Genomic DNA, 19,887 nt, shown 5'->3' with positions numbered 1-19,887 from the left:
CACTTCATCTTAAAGTAACCTCTTAAATTATTTTAAATTTCGAAAGAAACGCTTGAGTTTTTCTCTTATTCTGCTTTTTGTTTTTGTTTTTTAACTAGTGTTCATTTCAACATGTCCTTCTGAAACACTTTAAAAATGGTCGTAACACTGACAATCAAAATGTGGGGGGAAATGATGCATGGCAATGTTTTACCGGCTTCAGAAGATTGCGCTGGGTCGGACATTGGGTTTGCACACGAACATAATGTTGAGGTTTGTGTATTTATTGTTTCCAAATTAAATAAAAATATTTGTAAAAATCTTTCGTTTTTCTTCTCCGTGAAACACTTTTGCATGTTGAGGTAGTGTAGAATGTCAAATAGGTTCAGAGTTTGATCGTCACTTCGAAGGAATTGCCTTTTTAGGGATCAGTAATGTGTCTGAATCAGAATGAAATTGTGCAATCATTTATTTGGTGGAAGTCAGAGCGCACTAGCAGCCGTGTTACACTTGAGGGCGCCATTTAACCCTTTTTGAGTAACGCATAAGATTTTTACACACTTCTGGACACGAACACACAAAAGAGACACAATCACGCTAGAACTTAAATACACAAACAGACACGAGAACATCTGAACACGCACGCTTGGACGCGTGCACAACTGGACACTTAAAAACACACAACTACGCACTCATACACGAGGACTCACACGTCTGCACACACTAAAAGACACACTTGGACACGTGCACACACAAAAATACGTGGCTAAATGGACACGCGCACACACACGCGCGCGCGTGCGCTGTTGGGCATTTAAGATCTAGGGAAATGCACACCTGAAAATTTATTATTTTTTAGAAATGATTTTTTTGAACAAATTTGTTGGTTTCAACTTGTTTTCAAAAATGCTTTCTTTAGCTTATTACTTTTAGTGTTTGAGTTTTTTTTTTTAATCTATACCGCATTTGTTGAGAGTACAATTTCAAAAAGTTTTATCTAATAAACTACAATTCTCAATCAAAGCTTTTTAGTTTTCATTTTATTTCATAAGATTTTTTATTTCACTTTTAGTTATTTTGTTAACTATAATAATCTTTGACACTCACACATAAATACGCACAATTAGAAAAAGAGAGCCAGTGGATATTGCAATGTTGATTGATCCCCACCGAGTGGGCTTTTTTTTTTTTATTAGTTGGGAGTGGCGTAACCCCTGAATGAAAAGAGTGACAGGATGCGAGCGTATGTACACGTATTTACAGCGCGAGCGGAGTCTTTGGCGTGGGCGGCGTTCAGAGGAGGCAAATGAGGCTCTTGCCCTCCTCGATCTCCTCCTGCACCTTGTCGCTGGACGTGGCGATCTCGGCCTGCGCCGAGAAGACGGCGCACAGGAAGGTGAGCGCCGTGCCGCCGGCGGCCGTGTAGAAGGCCCAGCCCATGGAGCACAGGCCGGCCCGGTACGGCGCCGCCTCCACGCCGCAGTACAAGCGGGCCTTGTCCGAGCCCCAGCCGGCCGGGTACAACATCAGGCCCAGGATCAGGAACAGGCCTGGGGAAATGGGCGAGGGGCAAAACCACGTTAATGGTGGGCGTGCGCCAGAAAAATAACCACACACACACTTAAGAGGTTTTGGAGAATCAGGTTATGCTATTCCAAGAATAAAATCATATTTTTCCCCCCAAAGACCTTTTCGAGAATGATTGCTTTGACCCCAAATGCGTCCAGGTTCCTGACTCGAAGCACAGCCGTTCAATGGCCGACGAGAACAGCTGAACTTTATTTGGGGTTTAATTGTGGCAAGTGAGCGCTGCTTCCTAAATAACATAACTTAAATGTGATTGGTTCATTGCGAACACGCCCATTTCCCAACTGCGTGCACTTTTAAGCAAGCAAATTTTCTCCGTTATTTCTTCATAATTTCAACTGAATTATACAGCTTTTGAAATGACTTATCTTGTGATCATTTTTTGTTTTCATATCACAAAAATCTGACGTTCAAACCGGGGGGTGTACACTTTGTATACCTCCCGTGAAAAACGTGTCATTGTGTGTGTTTCTATGGCTTTGTTTCTCCTTGTGCGGAAGGCGTGGTGTGGGAGAAGGAAATGAAAAGTAGGTCATAAATTCTTTCCACATGTTGCTGCTCTACATCTGACGTGCAGGCCGGCCACGCTGATGGATTGAAGGTATGGCTTTAATAGGCCAGACGCGCACACACACACACACACACAAATGCACATTGACATAAACATCCACACACATGACCAGCGTCACAAGCACACAGCAGACACGCACGCAATTGGTGAATTACTTCTGATTAAATTATCCAGAAAGAGAATTATTTTATTATAAAATGAACGACTTTGCTTCCCATTTCTTGAAGGTAAGAAATGAGAAGTGACAAACAGGCCTAAGAATTATAGATATATTTTTAACACGGTCTGTTTTCTCACCGGCGATGCCTTGCAGCAGTCCGCAGACGTTGAAGATGCTTTTCTTCATGATGCTCTGGAAGCACATGGTGAAGACGGAGATGAAGGCCACGGCGCACAGCAGCAGGATGCCGGCCGCCAGGAAGATGGACGTGGCCTGCCAGAACCCGCTGGCGATCTCCCCGAAGTGGACGGCGTACGGCCCGCACAGGACGCCGCCGCGCTGGAGGTGCGGCAGCTTCACGCAGCGGCCGTAGATGCCCAGCGTGGGCCGGTAGGCCTCGCCGGCCGAAGACGACGACGACGACGAGACGTGGTGGTGGTGGTCCGGCGTGCGCGGGAAGCCCACCAGCCAGTCGCTGCTCATGAAGGCGATGAGCTCGCCAAACGCGGCCACGATGCTCAGCAGCGTCCACAGCATGGAGCGGCACGTCACGATCACGTGGCACATGGTCGACGCCTCGGGGGAATGACGCGCCTTCAAAAAGTCCTTCAAGCCTTCCTTCGGTTCTACAAGTCCCTGTTTTAGTCTTTTTTAAATCCTTCAGGCCTTCAGTTCTCGCTTTAGCGCTTTCAGTTCCTTTCAGTCACTCTGCAGGCCCTGTTGAAGTCCGCAAAGCCCTCGTTGGAGCACTGCCGGAAGGCCTTGTTTCAGGACTTCTTCAAGTCCTTGCGTCTGGCCCTCCTCAAGTCCTTCAGTCCGTCCTGCTTCAAATCTTTTTGAAGTTCTTCTTTCAGTTATTTTAGCCCTTTAAGTCCTTCTTCTGAGCTTGTCCTTCCGCAAGTCCTTGCTTCGTCATTCGGGTCCTTGCTCGAAGTCCTTTCACTGCGCGTTTTAGTCGCCGCTTTCGTCCTCAATTAAGGACGCCAGTTAAGTCCTTGTTTCAGTTCTTCCCTGAGCACGTCAAGTCCTTCTGTAAGTCCTTCTTTAAGTCTTTGTGTTTAGTTTTACATTGACGTGTCCTTTAATTTCTTGTTTCCTTGCAGTCACGTCATTCAGCTTGTTGTCTAGCGCCCTTTTTTTTCGGGTTCCTTCTTTCAGTCCTTTTAATTCGTCTGGTCCATGTTTTGCTCCTTTCTTTTCAACTTCTTTTAATCCTTTCTGCTCCTTTTTTTAGTCTCTTCAGTCCTTCTTATGGTCCTTTTTTTTTTTTTTTAGTCAAAGGACAGTTTCCGCGTTTCCTCGTATCTTCTGACAACGTTTGACTCGTTGGCCCCCTCCCGGCAGTTTGGCTGCGATTTCCGCCTCTACATCGTTTAAAGGCGGCGTTCCCCCGGTGGCCAGCCCTCGTGGGACACACCTGCCGGATCATAAAACAAATAAAGGTGAATCAGTTTTTTTATTCCCCAGCAACTGACCTACTTCATTATCATTCCGTGTTGGTGTCATTTCGACGGGAACGCAGGTGCCGGGGGGGGCTGGCTTTCTCGGGCAGCGTGAAAAAAAAAGGATTTTGGGTTACGACGCCAATCCGCCTTCGAGCTGGCCCATCGCCGCCGTAAAACTGCCACCGAGATAAAAACAAACAAACAAATCGCCATGGCGACAGGACGGCGGCGTGTCCGGAGATCAGGGCTTCCTGTAAGTGGAGGTGCTAATGTGGTTAAAAAAAAATAAATAAATAAATCAATGAATAAGAAATTCTCCGCGATAAGAGAGGCGCTGACGGGGCTTTCTTAATTTTTTACGAGATTGTTGTCGTGTCAACGGAGGAAAAAGTTTTACAGGGCTTGACGGGATAAGGGCCACCACTTTGGCGCAAGCTTTTAAAAGACGACGTCTACAAATAAACAACCACAAAGGAACAGACTTGCTCTGTTTTCGCTCAGGTTTGGATTTTTCCTGCTTTTTTTTTTTTTTAACCAGATAATTGTCTTGTAAACGCACTTTAAGTGTTTCTTGGAAAGAAATTGTCCTAGAACACCAATTTGACTCAGCTTTTTTTTTTCTTTACTCACTTGTTGTCTTATAAATGGATCAAAAGCCCTCCAAAGTTCAGACTTGTTAATGTGGACCAGAATTTGGGTCAACTTGATTCTGCATTTTTACTGAAGTTAAAATTATTTAATTATTCGAGCAGCTACCAACGTGGACTGGAGACCAAGAACCAGGTCTGGGCTGCTGTCTGGTTGGCCAATGTGCAACCGTTGGGTTCAAAGGTTAAATGTCCTGCCGCGACCTAGCGTCTCAATCCGTGCAGCTGTGCCCAATTATCGCCGACGCGTCACATATTTTTGGACAGTTTCCCTGTCAGAGAGGAATTAGCCTTCTGTGACTGGCCAACAAATGTTTGACCCTCACAAAAAAAAAGCCTTGAAAGCGTTTGTCTTGGGTGTCAAACTAAACTTTCATCAAAGGCGCTCTTGAGATGCTGCTCGCTCGCAAAGGCATCTGGCCTCGCGGCGAGCCGAGCGCTCACTGAATTGAATATTGAGGTCATCACTTTTAAATGCCGCGCTGGAAAAGCAGAGGCGTAACTCAACGGGGACGACGAGGATCAAAGACACGTCAAAGACCACACAAAGGGGGGGGGGGATGGAAACCTCGCGGCTGCCACATGTCGGCTTGCATCAGAGGCGCTCACCACCTCACGTCGCTGCCGGTTCACTTTCATGACTTTTTAGTGGCCGTCACTTACGAGGCCGCTTTGGGAAAGGATCATGACGTAAACAAAACATATTGACAGCTTTCATTGCAGGCACCGGGTCACCTTCTCAAACAGGCCGATATCAACCAGACAATCAATACAAGTGTAAAGTGTACTATTATTCTTTTTTTTTTTTTTTTTTATCCTCGGGGTGTTTTGATAAAAGCACACCACAATCATGTTATTCAGCTATTTTAAATTGTGGGGAAAATAAAAAAAATAAAAAGACATAATACGCTTTTTTTAAGTGGATGACGCACCAAGTGACTAATTGGAGCATCTCCGTGAGAGACGCCGTCTATTAATGGAGCTGACGCATCTTTATCGTTGACTTTCCACAGACTTCTTGTATTGGATCTTTGTATTCTTTTCAAGTCTCCACAATGAGACTGTTGTATGTCGGGGAAGCTTATCAGCAGTCACATGACACCCGGGCCGCCGTTACGCTATCAGGCGCTGGCTGACCCCAGGTCAACTGCTTAATGGAGAGCCTCGGGGTCGTTATTTATTTTTTTTCCCCCTTCCCTTATCTCTTCTTTGCATGCTAAACAAGACAGGAACTTCAGTGTTTCCTTGTTGACTTGACAACATGACCTACGGGGATCGTAAAAGGGGTCAAATCGCACACGTTACGGTGCTGCCTTTCCATGGGAATGATAGGAGAAGATATAACCTGGATCAGCATTTCTGTGAGGCCTTGGTTTTGATTTTGTTGTTGTAGAGTAAATGTCGACATAGCAAGCCTTCGAATGTTTTGGACATTTCAGACACGAAAGACGCTCGCACGCCCACTTTTCAATCGCGATACACACTGAACAGTATCATCTCGGTTGGCAGGAAAGTGAAAAATGGGCGACATTTTGCTGCGTGCTTTGAATAGGCGGAGCAGTGGCACCATCTTCTGGATACAATCTGCACTAAAGATCTTATTAAAAAAAAAAAAAAAATCATATTTTTATGCTTCCCATACACTTTAAAAACACTTAATTTTATTAAAACACACTTTTTCAAGCATTCCCTGCCACCTGTTCTCACTCTCACAGCAAATCGAAAAACAGTACGAGACAAAGTCTAGTTGAGATTAACACACAGAGCAGCAACGCATACGAAAAAGGGTAACCAACAATTCTTACAGCTAAATATTCTAATAATTCTCTGGGAACAATGACGGGTCTCTGCCTCTTCTTCTTGACATTAATGACATCCGTCTCCTGCAGTGCTGACTGACATGTGGTGGGACAATATGGCAAAATACAAGCAACTCTAAATCTATTCTGTACACTGTAAAAGCCCATTCAAAAAATAAATAAATAAAAATTATATAGTGAGGAGAACCGCGATATTTTGGGGGTTCATTATCGTTCCAATAGAAATTTATTATGCAAATGTTGTATTCTTTCACGGCAACGTAAAATTTCGGATGCATTGTCTTGATTTTGGACGAGAAGGTCCTGCTCCAAAAAGCAAGTTAAAGCAAAGCTAGAAATTCCGACAATGAGCTCCGTAGGTCGCGTGCAGATTTTGGACTTGTCCCCAGCGGAGGAAATATTGCTGGTGTAATAAGAGCGGGACGGCAGAGTCAGCTTTTCCACGAGCAACCGGGCCAATCTTTCCTAAGACTTCAGCACATCTGCGGCCATGTTTTGATCAGGACTCGAGAGGGCGTATTCTATCAGCCTCGCCGCACCACGTGTCCAGCCAATGATAAAGAAAATAAATAAATATACAAACAATGGTCCAACCTGTCTCCATGGAGGTTCGTAGTCCAGTTCTTCAGGAGAGCAGACACTCCAGTGGCTGCTCTGTGACGAGGCCACCCTGAACCGTTCCACTCTAACCCCGCCCACGTCTCCTCTGATTGGCTACTCTTCCAGGGTAGGAGGGGTCACTTGGTGAGTGGGTCCACATGGTGGCCACACTTGCGCAGCAAATCTGGGTTAAAACAACAAGCAGAGCTGGATCTCCCCTCTTTTGTCTCACTGGGCTTTTTCGTCACTCCTCTCCAACGGGCCAAGAGCAATATCCCGTCATGCGGCCCCCGACGAGGACTGTTCGCAATCAAAGCCGATGAGCTCATCCGCATCGCGAACCTCCTCCGGGGCATGCTCAGATAAGAGCGCTGCCAGGATGTCAAAGAGTCCGTCCGGACATGCGGCCGATTCACCGCTTCGTGTCTTTCACCGTTTCAGTCCGCCGTTGGACTGACCTTTGTGTTCACCGACAAAGGAAGGACAAATGAGTTCCACATGGAGAAAAAAAAAAAAGACCCGTTTGTCTCAAGCAGACCTCGACTCCGGGCTCCGTTTCGCTTCACGTGCTGACAACTTTGCGAAACAAGCCGGTTGGCGAGTGTTTGTCATTTAAAGACACAGAGCGATACGAGTTTTTTTTTTTTTTTTTTCAGGAGTTCAGACATAGTCCAGATATCTCACATCAAAGCGACGTCGGGCCGAGGCAACATCGTCGCCGGGCGTAAAACATCAGCTGCTCGTTTGGTATTTGCTTGTCAGGATGTGATCGATGGTCTCGTGAAGATCTGACTGACAACACTCAGAATAACAATCTCAAGACGTCGTCGGTATCGGTCAGCAACGAGACTCGAAGGTTACTTTGTGAGCGTTGATGACCAAAAGTTTTGCAAAGGGGATGAGAAATTGATGAAAGAACATCCCGGTACGATTCAGAGCAGGGGTGCTTCATTTATTTACATCAGTACCGTCAGGTCGACTTGTTGCGCAAAGAGATGGCGGACGACGAGCAAACACGTGGAAGAAAAAAAAAAAAAAGATGGAAGATACAGATGAGGGACGGAACATTTGGCACGGTATGCAACCCATCGAGAGTTTTCCAGTGGAAGAAAAAAAAAAAAAAAGAATAAAATCACATAACGGCCACATAAAAGCCGGCCGCGAGATGCAGGTTACCAGGCGACGGCTCCAAAGAGCCAAAACAAACGTGCTGCGGCAAAGTATCCCATAGCCGACGGTTGCAATTTCGATCTCCGGTCCCGGCTCGGCCCGTAACAAACGAACCGAAAGAGACGATCCACGGGCGTGGGTGGGGCGGAGGGATGTTGTCTGCAACCGGAGAAGCTCAGCGTCAAGACCATCTGGACGCCATGAAGACCCCTCGATGAGCACGTGGAGGCAGATGCGAAATATGCAAACAATCGCAGGAAAGCGCGGCAAGCGCACGTGCTCGCCAAAGCGACACACTGCGTTTTGTTTATTTGCATCTGTGCTTACTTCTGCGGAGAAATGATGCATGGATGAAAGCCTTGGGGCGGATTCCATCGACAGGAAGTGACCTCAAAAATGTAATTGAAATGCTGTGGAACTGAATTTAGGATTTTTTTTTTGTGATACAAGAGCATTGAGTGATTAAATGTTACAGAAAATAATCAGAGAGTTTAAAAAAAAAAAAAGCTATTAGGACACCCAAAGGTAGAAGTGGGAATTAGAGTTGAGCATTTTAAAGGGATGTGATACGACGATCAAACTGGGGGCTTAGAACATTTCCCTGAGGGTCTCCGTATTTGGAAATATGGAGTTGTCCCACCTTTAAACATTCTGGGAATACGCTGCGCATAGCCGAGCTTGCGATTGGCCATGGTGGGGGAGTCTTAGCGCTCCAGGGGGGGAGGGGGGTCCGCCGCTTCAGCATACACACACGCGGATGTGTTGAAGGTAAGGAAATCCCAGCAGTGCCGTCTAGAGGAAACTAACGTGGGAAAGAGTGGAAGAGAAGAATAGTTGCGGTAAACAGGCGGTGCACCTGCGTGGGCCACGGGGGCACCAAGACCTCTGGGGTTTCCGGTGTGTGGACTTGATGGCGGGGTTGTGGTGGATTGAGCATTGTGTTGGCGGAAACAAACCTCTCCCGCGGGTCTTTTTACGACAAATATATAACATATGCGGGGAAAACAACAAAGTGCCTGATGGAAATTCTATTAAATGTTGGCCAAATCGGGCTAACGTGAAGTTTTCTTGACAGAAAACCAAAAAAGCAGGGACCCCAGTTCCGGTTTTTGTGGCATTCAACGTTCAGACAAGCGGCCGACGGTTGGCGATGACTTCAAGATGAATTTCACGCATACAAAAGAACACAATGGTGCAAAAAGTGAAAGTGGGACCAAGCTAAATTGGGGGTTACATTCTTCACACCTCTTTCCTTTGCTTGCTGACGGGCTGGAGAGTCCTGAGGGGCCCCAAGTAAAACTCTCTTTCCCACTGTTAGCACTCCAGAGCTTGGGGGCCCTCAGGCTCGACACTGCATCCATTATGTTTAACCGTTTCCAGCCCCACCTTAGCCCCGAAAACAGCCGCAGGATCCATAAATGCGGACTGGGGGAGAGGAAAGCCCTGCCGCTGCAAATCCCGTGCTTCTGCTTTCCAGGCCAGACACAGGAAATCGGGAACTCGGCAGAGCCAGGGTGGAAGGTATTTGGTCGGATATCGGGAAGCATCGTTCCCACCGTCTTTTTGTGCCGGAGATGAGCGTGCGGTAATCCCGACTCCCCCCCCCACCCCCGAGGCGCCGACCTGCTGAGATTCTCACAAACGACACCGACGCAGAACTCTCAAGCGGCTTTATCCGAACAGCATCGGGGGCAAAAGATGACGGGGGTATTTTCAACGTGACCTTGTACGCAAAGCCGGGAGAAACAAAAGACAAACGTGGGGCGAAAAGGAGGTCGGTATAATCAGACAGATGCCGAAGTGCTTTTGAAGCAACAGGGACCATCCAATTAAATTATCCTCGACTGTGTCAAGAAATGCATGTCACATTTAAAGAAAAACCGCCTGAATATTGAACTTGACCATGACAGAAGCTGAAAAACAACGGAGAGAGATAACAGGAAACAGGCGGCTGACATCAACCTCAACTATTTCGGGCATGGACATGACAAGCGATCACCGTGTTTGTTATCGCATGGGGGGCTTTCCACTTTTAAAATGACCTTCACAGGTGGTCCCCGCTCCCCATCGGCCATGCCATTGTTTTTCCCCCATATTGGAAAAACATACACCCCGCCCCCCCAAAACAGGGCTCCCTCAGACACCCCCCCCAACTTCCTTCTTCAACCTGATAAATACCGCCAGACCAATTTCCAGAGTCAGCGGAAGATGACAGATTGCCTCCAATGCCACCCAAATATATAACTTGACCGTATCGTGTCAAGTACAAAGGCGACGAGTCAGCATCTGGCTGAGTTGTGATGGTTCCAAGATGATTGACGGTGCCTGACACCGGGGAGGGGAACAAAGGCAGGAATGGCAACGGCTTTGTAGTCCTGATCATGAGAGGCCCAAAAATATCAAAGCGAGAAAAGCAGGAAGCCTGGTTTGTTTTTAGTCTGAACGCCTCCTATGGAAAACCTTGGCCAAAGTGTTTGGACAAAGTTAAGGAGTGTAGTAATGTAAAAGGGGCGGGGACACCGACCTCCCACGTGGAACCTCAGGACGCGCTCGATGATGATTCGTCGCCTGTTGACAGAAACAAGGCGGGAACGGGATCTCAGCTTGGAATGATGACTCGCAAAGTCATCGCATCATTGGATTAAAATGTCACAATACGTCATTTTGATGTCATTTGACCAACGCTGAGTGAGTGAGGGAAAAAAGGGCAAACGGCTTGAACTAATTCGCGTCTCGCACGCAAGTCTTTATATTCACAAAGGAGTGTGTTTCTGCTTGGTTCGTCTTCCCTGTGTGAAGCCTCCGTCGAAAAGACGATACTACGTGAGGTAACGGCTTGGAAGGAAACCTCAACACCGGCTGTAAAAAACATCTCGAAGTGAGCGCTTTTCACAGGACACCGTGGAGGAGAAGAGAGAATCTAGAATACGATACAAGTTAATGAGAATTATATGAAAAAAAAATCCGTGATTGACTTTTGAGAGGAACGACAACTTTAAAAGGATAGTTCCGGGCCTAGCTTCTTGAAAACAACCTCATAAAAGATTGGTTTCCATTGTTTTATTTCTTCGCCGTGTAGCGTTCACAGGACAACCAGAATCTCGTTGAAAAGCGAAATTGGTCACAAAGTAGCGAAACAAGGATTTTCCATCGGGTAATGCTTCCTAGTAAACTAGGTCATAAACTTCGGAATGTCTTCCTGCTTTAGGCCACTCGGCTCGTCTCAAAGTAATGACATGCATACATCAGGCTGGAGAGAATTAACTAATGGCTCTCCCCTCCTCTTACACGATCCAGACCTCGGTTCACTCGCAGTTCACCGGAGAAAATACACTAGCAGAGCGGAAAAACCATCCTCACTGGATAAAAGGAGAGGGCGACATTGAGTTAACTAGTAGATGCCGTACAATTACGTCATGGATTGGGTTGCGTAATTCCAGGAATTTTCTGTCACAAATCTTTTAAGTTAATGAATGGGAATTGAAACAGCATTTTACCAAATCAATGATTGGATCTCAACGGGGGGACGTAAGTGATTATGTCAGCAGAATTGTGACTAGAGCAACTGGATTCCATCCACGATTTAGTTTTTTTTTGTAAATGAGAAGTGGAAAAAAATAAAAAATGGAGCAATCACGGTTATGTAACGACCTTGCATGAATATGACACCTTTCCATAAATTCCAACAACTAACATCAAGCGCAATATTTCCAGAATCCAACTAAAATCACCACGGAAATTTACAGGACGCTTTCCTGAAATTTACCGGGAAACTTCCACGCTTTTCCAAACTGACGTGTGGAGGCGTGTCAACAATAGATTAACGAAGGATTTGTATTAGTTGGAAAAAGGACACAAACCGAAGGCTGCTATCACAGATTCGATAACGAAGAAATGTAATCAATTAAAGCCCGAGGAGACTCTTCGTAAAGAAAACTCCGGAGAAAGCTTGGAATAATATGCAATTCCCACACGGGCTCCGGCGGGATCACGAGGCGTGATGACGCCAACATCGCCGACATCCAGCGGCAGCGTCAATCAACCGCTGAGCATCAGTCGCGTCCTTTTCACAACGGAAGTCAATAAAAGACCATTTTTGTTTCGCAGACAGTTCTTCGGAAATCCAGGAAACACGGCGTCCCTCAGGTCTGAAAACTCCCAAGATGAGTTTTGGCAAGATTATCAGCGCTCGTCTTCGGACCTTCTTCAAGTGACGCGCTTAGCTTGCAAATAGCTCTTGGCAAACGGGCGATACTTTCACAGCTGGGGGAGGCCTTTATGGGGGCCTGGGGGGCTGTGGGGGGGGGGGGGGGTGTCTGGAGGTATGCTCACAGCAGCCACAAAAGACTCTATTCAGACGCACGTTGGGGTATCTGAGGGTTGGAAATTAAGAGGGAACAACACGGGACTAACTTCGCCATGAATGTCTTTAGGGCGGGACTTTCAACAAGACGTTTGGTCAAGAGATGACCTCGTGGGTTGTTACCGGAGTTTCCTCCTTTACCGCAGTCATCGAATTTCAGGGCCAAAAAAGTCAAACGTTTTGTGATTCATCGTCAACAATTTGTCAAGTATATGGGGTTGAGATTTGGAACTAATCGGGGAAAAATAGAGAGTGAAAAGATGCTCGCAACAAAATTGTCCAAAAAATCCCCCCCCCCCTCAAAAAAAACGCTGCTTCAATCAAAAATAACAGAAAATAATTGAGAAGCACTGCTTGAAGGAAACGGTCAAGACATGATCTGCAAATTAACTACATGATGCAACTTTTTTTTTTATTATTAACGTGACATCATCGTCGCTAACTTCCATGCTAATCCTCTTCATTAACCCTTCAAAAAATACTTCACACAGCTGCAGAGGCAAAAAAAAAAAAAATGCCTTCTGCTCCCCGGGGCTCACGCTGATTACAAACTAGGCTGCTAATGCAATGATTGTCCTCGTACTCGCCAATTTCCTTTGCTGTGTGTGTGTGCGTGTGTGTGTGTGCACTCGCACACAAACATGACATCATGGTACAGCGATGAAGTCGGACGTGCAACAGATGGCTGCCGATTTGGGAAAGCTGATTTATAATTGTTGTTGAAAAAAAAAAAAAACATGTTGGATGAATAATGAGAGAGGGAACAGATCATAGCAAAAGAATGATGACGAATACAATTCACTAATTGAACTTTTGTTCCGGCTTCTTTTCGCGCAAAAAGGTGCGTCTTTATTCAGACGACAGACCTCCGTCCGCCATGTCCGAACGATCGCCATTTAGATGGACTTTTGACTTTTCAACCACATTGTCCATGTTCTCTCGCACGCACAGCTAAGAATACATAGTTGACGTCAATTTTATAAGACGCCTTGGAACCAACTGTATTATTCTGACTGTTGTTTTAAATGTAAAATTTATAAACTTTCTTGCCACTTTTTTAGTCACGGTATTCTGATGAAGGCAGAGTATTTACAGTGCTAACAACATTAGCGATGCCCGTATTGTCGTTTTAGAGCTGTTGCGGAAACAACGCACAACCCTTATTATGGAACTTTATGGAAAAAAAAAATCCACGAAACAGATGGAAAAGAGAACAAAACAAAAATTAAACTAAAATCCAACCACTAAACTGGACACCTTTGAAGATATTTTCCAACTTCTAAACTTTGTTTGGTTGAAATGAGCTACGTTGTCTAGCGCTAACGAAGCAATAATGACAAGAACAGAAGTTGTATTTATATACAGACGATTGTGGTTCAAAACATAAGCGCTGACGGATGGAGGTCAGAGGAACGAGTAAAAAAAAAAAAAAAAAAGAAAGTAGCAGCAGTCAGATTGAATGATTTCTGAGGCGACTAGCGGGAAGTCATTGTTGGCGGAGTGGGGATTGGTGGAGGGGGGTTCTGAAAGGGTTGGGGGGGGGCGGGGGGGCGTTAGCTCCAGACGTAGCCCCCGGGAGATGGATCACAGATGTCTGACCCTGGAACGCTGCAGTTAATTGTCAAACTAAAAGCTTTTTTTTCTTATCTTCTCTGTTTCATCCCTTGGATCTTGTTTTTGTGTCTGTAGAATGTGACATAGTTGTACTCATTTTATACGGTAAGAATAAAGAAAGGAAGAAACCACAAGTCTGAAGAAAGTCATTTCGCAGTCATAAAAACTAAAATTATTATTTTAAAAATGTTAAAAAGTTACAACGGAAAAGTAATATTGCAAGGGAAAAAAATGTACGGAAGAAAATCAAAATTTTAAGAATAAAGTTGTGATGCTATGAAAAATAAGTTGTACTGTTGGGATAAGAATGTATTTTTAAAAATTCCCGACAAAATTTGGAAAGTTAAGAGAAAATAGTGATCTTCAAAAAAATTTTTGGGAGGAAAATGTCGTAATCTCAAATTTGTAATATTACAATTTTTAGAGTGTTGTAAAGTTACAGGAGTTAAATTGTAATGTTACACGAAAAATCTGAGACAGTTGATTTTTTTTTTTTCGTTAAATCAATTCCCCATCCAACAAAACAATACCGCTTTTAGCTTAAAAGTGTATTTTTCTACCGTTTGTTGGCCCAGAAAATTGCTGACGTCGAGTAAAACAAGAAGTGGCCAAATCATTTTTTTGTTTGTTTTCATTCATATTCTCGGGTCCCAAAAACACAATTTGAGAAAATATCACTTGGACTCGCACTTTACTGGCTATTTCACGTTAGCTTTGAGCGACTGCGCGCGTGTGTGTGTGTGTGTGTGTGAGGTCCCACGGGTCACGTAATATTATCCCGAGTCCGTCTACGAGTCACCTGGAGAGTCGTCACACTACAAATCAAACCACAGCTGCTCAGACCATTAGCCAGTCCTGCGCGATGTGACCGCTAGTCACGGGGGGATAGGGACCAAGCGTTGCCGCCGTTAGCAAGAGACGTGAATAAAAAATAAATTAAATAATTTGAAAAAATTATAATTGTCGTTTATTTTGGGGAGGAAACGGTCATTATGTTGTGAGATTAAAACGTTGCTTTTTTTCCAAGAAAAAAAACATCCAAGTGACTGTGAAAAAATGTACCAAAAGTAAATTAAAAAAAAAAAAAACAAAGACAAAAAAAATACTCTGAGAAAAAGTTGCAATTCTTCAAGAATGAAGTCCTAAAATTTAAAAATAAAATAACGGAACAGATTAATAACATTTCAATTCACTTCAATGAGAAATTATGATTTCAGCTACAAACGTGGTTATGGAAAACTCAAAATTCATAATTTAAGGGATAACTGTCGTCCCCTTCAGGCAAAACAGTTTTGCTTTTAAGTGTTATTTGTAGCGCACGCAGCTGCGAGGCTTTTCTGTGACTTGAAGCCGCATAACCATCAAACATTAGCATGGAGCTGCGTACACGGAGAACACGTCGCCGCTTTCATCAAGAATATTCCAACATGTTGGCGGCAGCGGTGATGATGATGACGTCAGACTGGCCAACAGCAGCCGCCTGCGCACATTAACCCCCGAAAAATAATGACCACCCCGCCCCCAAAAGTTCCGAACGAAAAGGGACGTCACCCTTCCCCCACAAGTCATTCACTCCTTTCTTTCTTTTCTTTCTTAAGGGGGAGTGCTTTGTTTTGGCCCAGGACCCCACCCTGTAAGCTCCAGGGGCTGCAGGAGGTTTAGGTCCTTCCCTCCCCGTCCCCCCAACAAAGAGCCGACTAATCTAATCAAGAGTGCATGACTGCTCCAGCAATAAAGTTTCACGCCAGTTTGTCGACTCCAAAATCAGCTGTTTGGCAGCACAAGTAGGACAGGAAGCCACGTGGGAACGTTGAAGGCCGCCTGATGCCAGCTTGCAATTTTACGAAAGAAAAATGACAACGTGTTACTTTAATATATTTTTTTTCAATAGATATGAGAAAAAAATACACATTGAAGAAAAAATTAATTTTCACGAATTTTTTTTTATATAATTTTACAATAAAGAAGTCATTTTGTTTTTTTTAACGAAAAAAAAGTTGCAATCTTGAAATTAAAAATTATAACGTGACATGAATAAGGGTTAAATGTTATCCAAAAAGTCAACTTTTTTTGAGGAGGCAAAACTTGACCAATATCTCAATCTTAAGAGAATTAAGTCAAAATTGACAAATAAATTCAAATGAATTAAAAATGTAACATAGGATAAAAAAAGATTTTTATTTATTTTTTTCAAAAGAAAACGGCCACAAGAAAGTAAAACCTCATGAGATGACAGTTGCAATTTTACTACAAAAAAGACACGTTGTGTTGGGGGGGCAATCTTAGCAATAATGTTATGTCATAAGTAAAGTATTTTTCAGAAAATGTGGTAAGCTCTTAAAGTGCTGAATTACAGAAATAAAGTCGGAATTCTAGGGGGGAAAAAGACGGCTTGTTAGGATGAAAGTCATTTTTTCCAGTAGCAATAAAGGTTTTGTGCCACTTGGTCGACTCCAAAATCAGCTGTTTGGCAGCACAAGTAGGACATGGGACGTGGGAACGTTGAAGGCTGCCTGATGCACTTTGTCACATTTCACACGGACATAACCATTTTTTTTTTTTAGTTTTTTTTCCCTTTTGGAAGCTTGTCCAACAGCTCCAAAAGTCGGATAGAACGCGGATAGATGATGCGAACGAGCCCAAATTAACAGGAGACTAGAAAAAAATAAACAGCTGTTTTACATTAAGGTTTTAAGGCTACACTGAAAAGAAAAAAGTGAAATTCCAAAAATTTTGATGTTATTTTAATTTTAAAAAATGGCTTAATGTTATCGCAAAATTTTTGTAATATAACAAGCACTTTTAGACCAAAAATAGGTATAATCTAAAACAATACACTTGAAGTCTGCCAATCTTTTAATCTTATTTAATCGAGAAATAAAACAAACAAAACAATTTTTTTATTCTTTTTTTTTTTTAAGAAAAAGGTGTACGGGTACGTTACAAAGAATTAAGTCACATTACGAGAAAAACTCTTAATCACAATAAACTTGTATTCATGTGTGTTTATTTTGGGCATTTCTACATCCTCCAAAATGCTCTTAAATCCTCTTGAGAAGGATTACAGAATTTATGAGTAAAGACCAAAGCGTGGACAACTTCTGAAGAACATGAAAGGCTCGCCATGTGGCGCACGTGCGGGAGTTTGTCGTTTTTCGCCATACTGTACGCTCTAATTTCTGTCCAACTGCACGTGTGACGAGACGATGGCGAGCTTTTTCCGCGCTTTGAAAGTTTCGTAACGCAGCTTTCCCGATGCATCTGCACCATTTGCCTGCCAAGAAAGACAGCACAGCACTTTTTTGTGGCCTCAAAGATTGAGAGCGGTGTTCCGCAGGGATGGGATATATGAACCCTGAATATTTTTTTTTGTGCAGTTGAAAGTGGCCCTAACACAGAACCCTGAGGGATGCCGTGCATCGGCACAAACCACAAGCATTGTCTCACATACATACATCAGTGAATAGTTATCAACATTTTCTTACTTTACACGGTAAACACATCCCTGGTTTCATCCTAACAGTTTCCAGGCATGGACGTGTTTTTCGCTTTGCTGCCAAACACCCGACACCAAAGTGCTTTGTCACGGCTGACAACACTTTCACCCGCAGTCACAAAAGAAGAGCAATCTTAGACGCCATCCACTGATCCCCCAACCCACAGAGAACAAATCACAGGTGGGGCGGCGTTACTTTGAAATGTCGCTTAAACTCTGTTTACGTGAAAAATACATCAGTTGCACCTATGCTCCATTTGATGCATGAAAGGTGGCAGAATCGATTTGTTGATTTTTGAGAATTCTGTTGTTTTTTAGTGAAACTGTCAATTCGTCGCATCTTGAAGCTGGATGGACACAAAATATTGCTCACCCAAATTACTGACTCAACTGACTCTCGCACGCTTACTATCCTACTCAACTTATTAACGCAACAAATTTATTGACTCAACCAATTCACTCGGGTGCTTCACTCAACTAACTTACGCTACTAACTCATTGACTGCCTACTTAGCTTATTAGCTAACTCACTAAGCTACTCAACTAACTAATCTCGTTCAGTCAAGTCACCAAACAGTAACTCAACTAACTTCCTCAACAAACTCAGTCTTTTCACGCGCTGGTCTGGTTGCCAGACAATCCAACAAACAATCATTCACACTCAGGTTTGGACAATTTTGAGTATTTGAGTAAATAAAGCTTACATGAATGTTTTTGTATTATGGGAGGAAGCCAGAAAACACATTTGAACCTCGAGAGAGGGAGGCAGTACCAACTATTTCCTATTTAGAATAAATGTCTTGAGGTGGCAAATGTTCTTTGTGTTCCTAAATTAAAAGCAGTCCTTCTCAAAGCCCATCAATTATTTAAACAATTCCACTTCTTTGTTTTCATTTCATTAACCCCAAACTCATCTGTTTGTACAGTACGACCCAGCAAGCTAACACCAGTGTAAACATCTCAGCATTCATGAAGCCAGCTAGCACTGATTGGTATCGATCCGCTATCGACCTTTAAGAGCAGTTTACTGCTGATTAATGAGCTAAAATGTGGTTCACCATAAAAATATGTTTATGGAGTGATGCGAGAGAGAGAGAGAATACATTTGCGTTTTGGTCTTGAAATTCTTTCTCTAAGTATGTTAAAAACATTAATTTTCACATATTGTGACGTCATGTTTTTTTTTTGGGGGGGGGGGGGGGCGACCATGTTGCAGATTCAGCACAAATCAACATTAAATGCAGTCAAATTCAGGTTCGCCAAAAGAAGATTGTTCGTCTCTTAATTTGATGAGCGTTTTGTTTCCTAAATATATTCATAGCAACAACAAAAATTAGGTGGATGGACGCCACATCAGAGGAGCTTCAAACCGAAAAAAAGTGTCTGTCAACTCGGCTACGACTATGCAAGTGTCCCGCCGAGACTGGAAAAGTGGGAAAATGAGCAAAGATGTAGGAAAGTGTTTTGTTTGTAGAGAAGTGGAAAAAATATCTTCAAACTTACGTGGGACTGAGAGATGCTGAGGGAAGCTTTTTAAAACTCCCACAAGATAGAAGACGACTCCCTTTGTCAAAGTGGCTGGATGTTTCACCCCTCTTTTTAGGAGTGAGATGAGAATGTGGCGAACTCTCTTTCCTTCGAGTTAGCTGCCTTTTGCTCTTTTTGGTTCCACGTCCTCCGGCGGACCGCAGAAGAATGAATGGCCGCCGCCAACCTCCACCAAACCCGCCAGCCCAGGAGCTGGCGAACCGCTGCTTGGGTGGGCGTGATCTACTCGCAGAACGGCCACCAATCAGAGAACGGCTAGCAGTAACAACAAATCGAAAGCGAGCCGCTGCGGAAGTAGCCAATCAGGAAACTGCATCCGTGATTTGTAAGGAAAATCGAAGTAAAATAAGCACTCTCTAACCATTTATATTTTTACGTGGTGAAATAATAATAATAATAACAAATACTACTACTAATAATAATACCAATACAACAACTTGTGAAAAGAATTATTCTTTTTAAAATTAATGAAAAAATATATTTAATAAATATATTTCAAATAATTACATTAACACTACGAACATCAGCAAAGGTGAAAATGTGATTTGCTTTGTCACTGTTTTGAGTTCTGAGATTTGAATTTCGGTGGGAACAATTTGGCAGCCGGAAGTATACAAAGCCAATCAGGACACCAGCAACCGTGATTTTGCTTATAAAGAAAATATTTGATGATTAGATTTTATTTGACTGTTTTAAAGGATTAAGTAGAATTGTAATATAAACAATCTTAATAAAATACCACTTATAATTTAGTTCAGTTTGCAAAAATACAAAGAAATAGATTATAGAGGGTGGGAATAAAAAATATAAAAACAATTGAATCAATACTATAAATATACCATTTCCATGCTATACCCTATTCATTACTGCGTGTAACATAAGCAACA

At 43.5% G+C, this 19,887-nt stretch overlaps 1 protein-coding gene across 2 annotated transcripts; it reads right to left on the bottom strand.

The window, feature by feature from the left end:
* Nucleotides 1-430: 430 nt before the first annotated feature.
* On the bottom strand, nucleotides 431-19,254 carry lhfpl2a (LHFPL tetraspan subfamily member 2a). Of its 2 annotated transcripts, none has more exons than XM_088282185.1 (3): nucleotides 18,956-19,254; nucleotides 2,435-3,714; nucleotides 431-1,529 (listed from the first exon to the last, which is right to left on the bottom strand). In XM_088282185.1, the coding sequence occupies exons 2-3, from the start codon at nucleotides 2,862-2,864 to the stop codon at nucleotides 1,273-1,275; spliced, it is 687 nt and encodes a 228-aa protein (XP_088138311.1). In that variant the 5' UTR covers nucleotides 2,865-3,714; nucleotides 18,956-19,254; the 3' UTR covers nucleotides 431-1,272. The 2 variants fall into 2 exon arrangements, with proteins under 2 accessions (XP_088138311.1, XP_088138312.1); XM_088282186.1 differs by lacking the exon at nucleotides 18,956-19,254 and adding an exon at nucleotides 6,804-7,336.
* Nucleotides 19,255-19,887: the final 633 nt, after the last annotated feature.

Source organism: Idiotropiscis lumnitzeri, chromosome 18 (genome assembly GCF_059441095.1).
Source record: "Idiotropiscis lumnitzeri isolate Australia: NSW breed Sydney's pygmy pipehorse chromosome 18, RoL_Ilum_1.0, whole genome shotgun sequence".
In the NCBI taxonomy this organism is placed as follows: domain Eukaryota; kingdom Metazoa; phylum Chordata; class Actinopteri; order Syngnathiformes; family Syngnathidae; genus Idiotropiscis; species Idiotropiscis lumnitzeri.
The sequence above is the reverse complement of the archived record's forward strand: the minus strand, read 5'-3'. Positions and strand labels throughout refer to the sequence as shown.